Here is a 12,146-nt window from a genome sequence, read left to right as displayed (position 1 = left end):
CCGTACATTGATTTAACGGGGGCAAAAGTATTATTTCGCCCCCGTGCCCCGTTGTGTACAATAATAATTATTTGGTTAAAATACCAGATTATAACATGAAAATATTCATTAGAACATCGACGATTGTATATTTGTATATTACCTAAATATGATCTATAAATACTATAGATCGCTCGACGCTCACTACTATTTGGTTTTATATTTTGTCTAAAAATACATCTGTCATTTCAATTTTTCCCGAAATATAGAGACGGAACTGATTTTATTACCATTATAGTATATAAACTAAAAATTTTCAATTCAAATAATATTATTTATAAATTATAAATATTTATAGCACCCTAGAGGAGTATTAAAATAGAGTTAAGGGACAATTTGGTAATTACTCCTCCCGGTAAGCAAACTACAGCATACTATAGAATTTTTTTTCACTTAATAGAAGAGTTTGCCCCCGCGCTAATATCTAAAAGTCGGCGCCACAGGTCCCGCGGCTCTACTCAATCGAAAGCAGTGCACAGCGACAGTCGCCTGCGGCTTTTGCTATTTCTATTGTATATTTGTATGCTAATAATATTTTAAATACCATGGCCGAATCGCAAAACTTTACCAAATAAGTTGTATTTTTGCCTGACCAAGAAGAGACTTTAATCGAAGAGGTTCACAATAATCCTGCACTTTATGACTTATCGAAAACAAGCCACAAGGACATCATTTTAAAAGATAAAATCTGGAAAAATATTTCTATAAAAGTTGGAAGATCTGGTAAGTATTTTTGTATAATTCAAATATTCTAGTATATTAAAAACATACATAGGTACTATAATTAGTTACAATATAAAACAGTTCAAATTTTATACACAATTTATACTTGATTAAATATACGTAATTACTTGGACTTGTATATATTTATATATTAGTAAATTCATATTGATGCTGTGACTTGATAAATTAAATTTGGCTACTGATAAATTTTGTGTCAAATCATTTTCAATAAAATTCATAATAATATATGATTTTACATATTTTGTCATAAATTCTTGTTACTACGAATCTGATACCTATTTCAAATAATACAAACAATTATTTATGAAATCTGAATAGTGGGAAAATACACTATGAAATATGAATAAACCATGAACACTACAAAATTTCTATTTCTGTGTACAAGCATGTTGAGATATTTTCAGAAATATTTATAAATAATATTGCCAAAAGAAGTAAAAATAAGATAATCATAAGTATAAATAATACAACTAAGACTCCTACCAATAGTTATATTAAAATTATTATAATTAAGAGCTGATGTTAATGGACCTGTGTCGTAAGAGCTGGAGAATAAAATACCAGATATAAATATTAAAATTGCACTATTACCTTCCTCCTAATCGTCGGAGGGCTCTCGAGGTCGTGATTCTAGAATATGATCAAAGACATCGCAGTAATACAATATTTATTAATAAACTGTAAAAATTAATATAGATAATAATATTATTATTATGATGCTCATGCACCTTATCTTATTCGCAGCTATATTTGATTTATGCAGATTACTTAGTAAGTTTAAAAGATTTTTAACACTCGAATCGAAATAAGTACAACACTGATAAACCTTCGTTAAAATTTAAAAGAGTCAGTTGTCGCTCGCAGGATCCGATGTGGTTGATTTGGCTGTCGCACTTGCACTCGTGAGAGGTTGTTATAATGGTAAATGGTGGTTGGTGTGCATGACACGTGGATGATGCTTATGAACTCGTGAAAAATTAATTGAAATGTTAGAAAAAATTAAAATAGAAGTTTGAATACAATGTAACTTTAACTTAAGCTTTTGATATTACAATAATTTTAATATAACTATTGGCAGGAGCGAGAAGCCTTAGTTGTATTTATATTTATAATTTTATACTTATATTTATTTATTTTTATTTATTTTTGGCTTTTACGTTATTACAATCATGATATGTGAGCATATCATTACAATACAATAGTAAAATTATTTATTTCAGTCGACGATTGCAAGAGGCGATGGAAAAACATCAAAGACACTTATAATAGAAATAAAAGAAAGTTAGGAACGATCTTCATCATCCAAAAAAATGGATTTTGGCAGATCACGTATCATTTTTAAACTCCGTGGATAATGAGCGGAGGTAAATAGTTGTTTTTAAAAATATGTTTTACCAACTTAATATGCAACAGTAATAGTTTCATTTATATTTTTAGTTCTACATCTAACATTGATATGCCGATAAACGAAGATGGAAGTGTTGATACTGATGATGAGATTGATATTGACGATTCAAATAAAGATGGCAATATTAACTTACCTGGGTGCTCATTTGCGAGTAGTCGGGCTAGTATAGTATAGTAACCGATAAGCTGGCCGCGATATTGGCTAAGAAAACTGAGGATCAAAACATAATTATACACAGCATCCAACAACAGAACGAACAACTTATAAATGCAAACAAAAATGAAGACGAGACGGATTTATTTTTTAAAAGCATGGCGCTTAGTGTAAAAAAGTTGCCAACAAAAGGCATTAATGAAGCTAAAATTAAAACTCTGATGTTAGTAAATGAACTTCAAGAAAAATGTTCTAATCCTCCTCAAATTACCACGCCTGGCTTTTTTCCTGGTCATAACTTTCAACAAAACCAACAACATTACTACGGAGTTTCTAACCCGCAAAACTGCATATCGCTGATTTCGTACTCTGACTGACCGTTCACAGACTTCATCGTCTGCCATTTCATACCCTACATCGATCAACTCACAAACCATCGCACCACCGCACATGACATTCTCGTCTACTACAAACGACTTCGAAGGTACATCTTCACCGACATACTACAATAATAATTCTAATTGAATTCTGGATAGATTGCAGGACGCAGGTTAAATTTATAAAATTTAAATCTATCTTTATAATAGGTACTTATAATATTTTAATGAAAATACTGTTTCGTTGTTACTTAATAAGTATATTCCTTTCATTTTGTTCATATCATAATTCATAATAATAAAAAAAAAATTGAAGAAATAATATTGTATAAATAAAATAATTAAGAAAACACTATCTGTTTTTTTTTTCTTATAATATTAAATGAACATAATATGATAACAGTTTACTACATTATTTTATTATAAGTTAGAACTTCCTAATAACAAATATTAGTTTAGTATATTAAGAAAAATTATAAGTAAATATAACATGTAAATAAATTATCTCTACCAAGATACTGATCCTTCATTATTAAAAAATGTTTTAAATCGTTCTCTCACCTCGAATCCGTTTGCTTGTAAAAATCCACCTCCTCTACGTATGGGTAACATGCTGTTGGAAGGTAAGTCTTGATCATGATCATATTCATAGTATGGGCGTTTGTTATTTTCCAAATAACCATCCCTTAACATATTATGTAAAATACAAAAAATAAAAAATAAAATACAAGCTACCCATATCAAGTCGTCACAAGTCGAGGTTTCGAGGTTAATAGGTTGATAAAAAAACACGAAAAACTTGGCTTAGCAAACCAAACGCGTTTTCGGTCACACGTCTAGCTCGACTGAGTCTATAATTGAATATAGTTTTTGTAGAATCGTCTCTGCTTGATTTTCTGGAGTAAGGTTTCATTATATGTGTATGTAAACGAAAAGCCTCATCCCCAACGATTATATGCGGGACAATTATATCAGAACCAGGAAGAGAACAATCCTCTAGAAAATTGAATGAACCATTTAAAATCTGCTGCCCCATAATGGATTTGAGAAAAATACTACTGCCCCCTTCTTTCCCATACGAGCCTATATCCACCACCACAAATTTACAGTTAGCATCGACCATTGCCAATAAAACGACAGAAAAAAAATCTTTATAATTGTAAAACAAATACCCTGAATTATCTGGACTCCGAACTCTAATATGCTTGCCATCAATTGCCAGAGTGCAATTGGGAAAGTTCCACTTGTAACAAAATTCATTCGCTTTCTTTTTGAAGTCAACTTCTCTTGGATCTGGTAAAAATATTGGTTTTAAATTTTTTTTCAAAATCAGTAACGTTTCCTTCACAATTCTGCTGATATATGTATGAAATATTCGAAAACTAAACGATAACGAGCGAAATGACTCATCGGTAGCCATGTACCTGTTAAAAAAAATTATTTAAAAAAAAAATTGTCATGCATATAAGATATCAAAATAAATCAAAATAAATGAGAATGAGAATGTTAACAAGTGGAATTACTAAGAAAGTTGTATTAAAGTATACATTATGATCTGAAGTTTTATTATAAGATTATAAGAAGCATTTTATTGTATAGTTACCTCAATGTCAGTGATAGTTATTCTGTTGCTGTAATCGGTTTTTTCACTCTGTTACTGGGTGGTTTAGTTAGTTCAAACTTAACTAAGGATAATAAATAATCAAACTGTTGACGATTTACCCGAAAAAACTTACGAAATTTTGTTTCGTTATTTAATAAATGTCTCTCAATTAAAATTTTAAATAAACCTTCTTTTTGACGACTTTGATATAAAATGTCAGCTTTTTTTTGGATTAAAGTAGGAAGACTATTTGTCTTCCTCTTCTTCCTCCTCCAATAAAAGCTGCACAATGTTATTGTTATTAACGATGTACGTATTGACCATATTGAATACTAATACAAACATCACACAGAATTAATAGATCTTTACAGTACTAGGACTAAAACCATACTATTTTAATGAGCCGCAGCGGCCAGTCGTCGGTGTCGAACAACAGACAGACATCGGTGGCTGATCACCCCAGTATAGTCGAAGCAGTAGCCGCCGCCGCTGCGACTAGCCGCGCCTTGGACACCGTACCTCGAACGCGCGCGTTTTATACGACGCGTATAAAAATACACTAAACATATGGAACGTTACACAGCCACGCGTATATCTGCTCGCGTTTTTTTGTCGGTGCGTTCGGTACGAGCCGTACTCGTGGATCGTCGGTCGAGCGCGCGTACGCTCGACTGACCATGTATTGACAAGTATTGACATGTTCACAGCCGCGCGTTCTTACGCGGCGTTTATTATTTTTTAAATATTATTATGTTCATTTATCGACGGAAAACAATTAAAAAGGCTTAAAAAGTTTAAAAATGAATGTCGATACTGAACTTCTTATTAGTGAATTGGAAGCCCGGAGAAATTTATGGGATGTTGGTGATGAACATTATAAAGATCGCGATATACGGATGGCGTCTTGGCAAGATATTGCAAAAGCCGTTGTACAAAATATTGATAGTATGTCCGAAATCGAAAATAAAAGCTGGTAAGTTATAACTACATTTATAAAGTAAATTGTATTATTTTATAGTTACCTATCATCATATTCCCTCATCGGTCAAAAAATAATTTGCAAACATGTCTCTGATTGTATTGCCTGATCTGTTTTGTATATCTATTGTATCGTTCGAAGTTTCAAAACCATGTATACTCAATGTATGGCCAAATTGATATCCATCTCTTACACGAACAAAGTTATATAGTACGCAACAAGCTTTCACAATTTTTATTGAAAGTTCAACGCTAGTATTCATCGGTCTATGAAAAATCCTCCATTTGTTGGATAAAATTCCGAAACTAGATTCAATATACGTTCTAGCCCGTGATAGACGGTAATTAAAAATTTTTTTTTTATAATTTAAGTTACTTCTAGCATATGGTCTTAAAATTGTTTTAGAAACTCCAAAAGCTTCGTCGGCTAAAATTACGTAAGGTAAAGGACCATTTTCGTTATCTCCTGGTAGTGGTTTAGGTTGAGGTATGGATAATATATCATTTTAAAGTTGTTCAAAAAATTTTCCATTTTTGAAGACAGACGAATCACTAAATTTTCCATATGCTCAACATCGACAAATGTAAAACAATAATTTGCATCACAAATTGCCATCAACACTATAGAATAATAATGTTTATAGTTATAAAAAAGTGAACCGCTTTTAATAGGCTTAATAATGCGAATATGTTTCCCGTCTAATGCTCCGATGCAATTAGGGAAATTAGTATTTTTTTCAAAGTCCAAAGAAATTTCTCTCCATTTTTCTTCCGTAGGTAGAGGTATACATTCAGATTTCATTTTCCAAATTTGATCACATACATCCTCAACGATACCACTAATTGTAGATATTCCCATTCTACATGAATACTGTAGATCAGTAAATGTATTACCTGATACCAAGTACCTTAAATAAAAAATATATGTTTCAATCACATATAAATTCAATATTATATTTTGAAATGTCTATAAAAAAAATTGACTAGTCAAAAAGTTTTAAAAATTTAATCTTAAGGTTCTCATAAAGTCATAAGGTGTATACATTTTTTATTTTTTTATTTTCCGTTGATTTGTCAGCTATTTATAGGTATTTCAAATATTCGATTTTTTTGTGTTTTTTTTTATAAATGTCGATGATATTTGAAAATTTAAATTTAAAATTTAATTCAGGTATGTCCACAAGTTTTGCTTAAAATAATAATATCAAAAATCGAGTGAAAGTCAATTAAAACATTTTTACGATTGTAAACATTTTTAAATTTATGCGTAAAATAACAGTTTACTATTAAACGGTTTTAAATATAAAATAAATTAAATCCACTCCTACTATACAGCAGAGCGAGTTCCCAATTTTTTGTGGGTATTAATATAAATATGTACCTACAAAAATGTATTTAATAAAATAAAATTCAAATTACAACAGTTGTTATTTTTGTTTATTTTATTTATATAGTATATTATTATATTTTTTTTTACTTACATATTATAGTTGATAAAGTCCAACAAAGATGGAAAAGTGTTAGGGATGCGAAAATTAGATCAATGGCAAACAAAAAACTATTAAAGTCTTGATCAGCTTCAAAAAAAAAAGGGAATATGTTTACGATAAACAACTACAATTTATTGAGTCCTTGGTAGAACCAAATAGGTAAATAAATATTCAAACAATTTATTTTATGTAAGCAAGTCCGGATTAAGGATCAATTGAGCCCCAGGACACTATACACTCTTTCAACTTAAATTTCAAAATAATTGTTTAATCATTATTCATTACGTATTAACGATTTTATATTATTGTATAATGTTAACTACCTATACAAAAAATATACTGGGTGTTTCTTATGTCATTGTATAAAAACACATAAAATTGTGTTAAAACAACACATTTTTTTTTTTTTTTGAAAACCTTTTTTTAAACAGACGCAATATATTAATATATTTTAGGGATGCATATAGGCTCCAAAATCAATGGACCCTGGACCGTGCCCTCTTTACTAACCCCTTAATCCGGACTTGTATGTAATCTATGATAAAATGTGTATCTAATTTACTGTTTTCAATGTAACATATAGAACAGAATCAACCCTCGATAGTGATGATTATGATAATATTGATGTATGTGAAGAAGGTAATCAAAGACAACACGACGTAGATGACGAAGAAGAATTATCGAGATACAATAACTCAAATGAACCATGGAAAAGGAAAAAAACACTGGACCCAAGAAGCAAAAAACAGATGCGTTCGAAGAAGAATTTTTAGAAGCTTTAAGAAAAAGTTCAGAAGAAGATGAAGACAAATCTTTTTTGGATTCATTATTGCCTACCATAAGATTATTCAATAATGATCAAAAATTGATTTTTCGATCTAGAGTGTTGGCAATGATGATTGAAGTAAAAAATTCCGGTACAATTCAAACTTATCCACCACCAATTTCAACTCCAACATATTTGAATTATCCTCATCAAGAGTTTCATAGTTTTCATCGGAGTCGATGCCATTAAATAGTTCTTATAGTACTATTAGTACTTTAGTATAAAGAGCTCTTTATCATGCTCATTGTCCTTAGTGAAGCTCCAATCTCTTCTAATCTATCCATCACCGGCGCCCACCTGACGTTGTCGAATGCCTAGGTGATGTCTAGAAAGACTCCAAAAACATGCATGCTTTTACTATCTTCGGTCCATCTATAGAGACTATTAATGGCCGTGATCGTCGATCTGCCTGATACGAAACCATGCTGCAGATCAAAGTCGTTCAGGTTTATCTCACTTTCGAGGTCATGGATCAATAACGTCTCTAGCGCCTTACCCAACGCTGGCAGTAGACTAACTGGTCGGTAGGACTTAGGATTATCTTTATCCTTTTTGCCCGGTTTGGGTATAATAATCAGGCTGGCCTTTCGCCAAGCTTTCGGGAAAATTCCCTCAACTATACATGTCCTGAAAAGGTCAGTGATGTCATCTCCAAGAATGGGCCAGGCTTTTCTCAGCTTCGCTGCCGTGATCCCATCCATTCCCGGAGCTTTAAATGGCCCCATCCGCCAAATTTCTGCCTTAACCCTATCATTATCAATGGTCGTAGTATACTCGCCAAATGGGCCTTCTCTTGCTATATTCCTAGGTTCCGGTTCTTTCGGGAAGAACGTCCCCAGAAACAGCTGGGCCGTCTCATCGAGTGTTGACGTTTCTGTCCCATCTTCCTCCCGCATCGTAGATGGCACTCTTTTGGACCTAGATCCATTTTTTGCCCAGATGAAGGCCTTGCCCCATGCCTTAACGTTTATCTCCTCCGCAAAGTTTTTCCAGGCCACCATCTTTGCCTTTCTTATCTTGGCCAAATATCCATTTCTAAGCTGATTGTATGCTGGTTTATCACTTCTGTGCATGCCTGTCTTACGTCTCCTATCTAGCACTCTCTTCATGCTATTTAGATCATCGGTCCACCAAGGTTGCTTACCTAGTCTTCCTTTTTTACTTGATGTACACGGTATGGACTTTTTTGCTGCCTTCGTTATCGTGCTTATGATAGTACCCGCAAGGTCATCTATCGTTTTCGTTACAATATTCATTTTAAGACTTAATAAGTTCAAGGTGTATTTTTCCCAGTCAGCCTTTCGTACGTTTAATCTCCTATTCGGGCTGACTCTCCTTCTGCATCGCATCAAAACTGTATATATGATTGTATTATGGTCACTATCGGTCGTATCCTGGACATTCCAGTCTTGCACTCTCAGTGCCAGTTGAGGTGTAGTCATGGCCACGTCAATGTTTGAGGCGCCCATCCCCTCACGCTCATACGTGTTGAGCAAGCTCGGCTTATTTGCCACCTAAAGATCAAGTCCTCTATTGTTGGTGTCTGGACAATGCCATAGCCCAGAGTGGCCGTTGACGTCCGCCCCAATGATCGTTTTTGACTCGAGCTCTAGTATGTGTCTTAGCTTCTCAATGAAGCTGGGTGTCGGCATGTTGTATTTAAAATATGCCGACACCACAGTAATCGCATCCGCATCATCCCCTTTGGATATTCTAGCTGCTGCTATATACTGGCTTGTATGTCAAGACAGTTCTAACATGCGGAGGCCTTCGTCAATGACCACTATTGCCGCACCAGCCTGGGCGTGCCCTAGTACGCATTTCTGTTCTTCAAATCCATAAACTCGCCCACCTTGCACCAATGGGTCTTGGATTAGCACTATATCAACTTTGGACTTCCTGCAGTGATCTCTTAGTTGGAGGGAGGCAGTCCTGCTCCTACAGGCGTTGAGCTGAGCTATTTTGATGTAATCTATCATTGTGTTCCGAAGTCCATGCGCCTAAGGAGGCTACGTACGGCCTGGCTCTTTGCTCTGCATGCCGAGCTCGACGCCTTATGGTCGCCTTTACAATTCGTGCAGATCATCTTCTGTTTTTCCATGCACTCCCAACTATCGTGCTGTTTTGCACAGTGCCTGCATATTGGCAATTCTTGCACGCATTTCGGGGCCGTGTGCCCAAATCCTTGGCATTTAAAACATTGTGTCACGTTTTGATGTACCTTAACCCGACATCTTGTTAGGCCAAGAAATACTTTTTTGTTTTCAATTTTGGGCAGGACTTTGGGTGGGGTCTCCACAGCCCAATGCGTAGTTTCGCCGATCCTAGGTCCAAGTCTGTGCTTGACCACCATGCTCTCAATGTCTTCCTGAGTCAAGTCGAGCTCAGGGTTCTGCTTCCTGACAGAACTAACTATTTCAGCCTCCAAATCATCGTTATTCACGTCGTATATGATCACTCTCGGTAGGCGTGGACCAACCGACCTGACGTTCGGGATCCGGCTTAGCACCTCGAACGTTGATTTGTCATCGGGCAAGACCACAAGTGTCTGCCCCTGGACGATCGTTTTCGCCCTTGGGTTAGGCAGTTTGCTGGACACTGTCTGCCACAGGTCTGCCTTCACCTGGCCTATCGTCCTATCCTTCGGGACGTCGATGATAAAACGAGTGCTCGTTTTCGACTTTCGGCATTTATCGAGCGCCGAACGCTTACTGCTGCCAGACGGTTTGGCTTTCGCAGTGGCTGGCATTGTCTTTACTGCACTTGCGTAAGATGTCGTTGTCTGCTTCGGCAATGCGTCAGGTACGATCACCGGCACAATACCTTGTGTCTTTAACCTTTCTTTGAGTTCCATGTTTTCCCTTCTGAGCTCACTAATCTCGTCGCACTTCTTGGCGAGAGACTTGGTGAATGTGTCTAATATTCCGCTCAATTCAGTTGTACTAAACTGTGTAACTCCTTGGAGGCGACTATTCTCCAGGCAGCACTCTGTGTATAGGTTCCTTAGAGCTGTAACTCGCTCAGCGATTCCATCGGCGGATGCCGCAGTCAGCTTTTTCGCCCTTTCCACGGTAATAGTGTGGTCAATCCACCCGAGGTGGACATTGACCGCCTTCATTAGGTCCTTGCCGTCTGCTTGTGCTGTCGGCTTCTTTTTGACCGCCTGATTGGGGTGTACTGAGGTTGATGGGCCACGCTTAGTGCCCGTCTCATGTGTCTGAGACCAATCGACAACCATGTCACCACTACTATCGTCACTTGTATCTAGTGGATTTTTAGGGTTTCCACCACCCCTCAAGCGTAGTACGTCTGTTGTTAAAATTCCACATGTCCGATCCGAGTTCATTTGCGCATTTTGGGTGCTATCCGTTGATAACGACCAACGGGACGTGCACCACTCCCGCTTGCTGGATCTGGGGTCTTCGGAGTCCGACCCTCCCAGTAGGAGGGCTCCAAAGCTACTATTCATATTTGGTGTGTTCATTGTTAGTTGGGTTAATAGGGGGGCTGCCTCTGGTGGCCCTCACCCTCTGGCCGACGTCGGGCCGGTTCGTCGGTTGCATCTGATCATGCCATCGGATTAGTCCGGTCCGGGGTCGGCCTGCCCCGGATGAGGGTTAGTGTGAAAGCCTCTTAGCGACTGGACAAGTCCAGCCGGGTGGGGTCACCACGACAAGGTGGGCTTTCGTCGACCCCGACTTTCGTCGAGGTTTGAGACAGTCAATACTCTGTATTGTGCTTTGTGGCTTGTGCGACCACGGGTCCGCCACGCTAGAGCTTCTTGTTGCGCCCGCCAGACTACATGCCCAGTTCCGTGTGCCATTTTTAATCTATCGCGCGCGGTGTCGATTCCCAATAGCTTCATTTAAAATGCAGTCGTCATTTTCAAATAATTCCTAATTATAATATAAAAATTCCTAAATATACTAAAATACTAATACCTCATAAAAATAATAATAAGTAACTTACGGGTAATTCAAAATTTTCGTTATCACTTAGACCAATATCTGCAAACTCATCGTCGCTTTCAATAGGTATACTTAAAATTCGTTGAATTTCTGATTCATTATTCACTAAATTATCACACATTTTGATTTTTTAAATAATAAATAATTCGAAAAAATACATTCATAAAAATGTAAAAATCGACGGAGTCGGGAGTAGTAATAACACTAATAACTGTTGGTACCTATATTGGATGGAAGTGCACCAATGCATTAGAATAAAATACGTAATTTTACAGTATTCAATATCAAATTATTATCTTGGTATTTGTATAATCATAAATAATAATAGATATGAAGTACAATGATATTTTTTTAGATTTCCCATCGATTTTATTTTCGTCACAACACACATTACAACATTGGCTGATAACGAATATTTCATAACGTTACTCGGTGGATTTTATTTTAGGTATATGGAATACGTGATACACTCTAGCGGTGAAATTAAATTCTAAACTGCTTTATCATATTATATATTTAATTTATCAATATAATTATTATCAATAAAAATCATATTACGC

At 35.7% G+C, this 12,146-nt stretch overlaps 1 protein-coding gene and 1 pseudogene across 1 annotated transcript; one reads left to right on the top strand and one right to left on the bottom strand.

The window, feature by feature from the left end:
- The first annotated feature begins 5,124 nt into the window (after window positions 1–5,124).
- LOC149061384 (uncharacterized) lies at window positions 5,125–7,807 on the top strand (annotated as a pseudogene).
- Window positions 7,808–9,593: 1,786 nt separating this feature from the next.
- Window positions 9,594–11,102, bottom strand: LOC149061383 (uncharacterized). Its single transcript, XM_089216885.1, has one exon. The coding sequence runs from the start codon at window positions 11,100–11,102 to the stop codon at window positions 9,594–9,596; it is 1,509 nt and encodes a 502-aa protein (XP_089073011.1).
- Window positions 11,103–12,146: the final 1,044 nt, after the last annotated feature.

The sequence above is a fragment of the Diuraphis noxia genome, unplaced genomic scaffold, assembly GCF_037042655.1.
Source record: "Diuraphis noxia isolate RWA-SAM2 unplaced genomic scaffold, SU_Dnox_SAM2 contig0001, whole genome shotgun sequence".
Taxonomy (NCBI): domain Eukaryota; kingdom Metazoa; phylum Arthropoda; class Insecta; order Hemiptera; family Aphididae; genus Diuraphis; species Diuraphis noxia.
The sequence above is the reverse complement of the archived record's forward strand: the minus strand, read 5'-3'. Positions and strand labels throughout refer to the sequence as shown.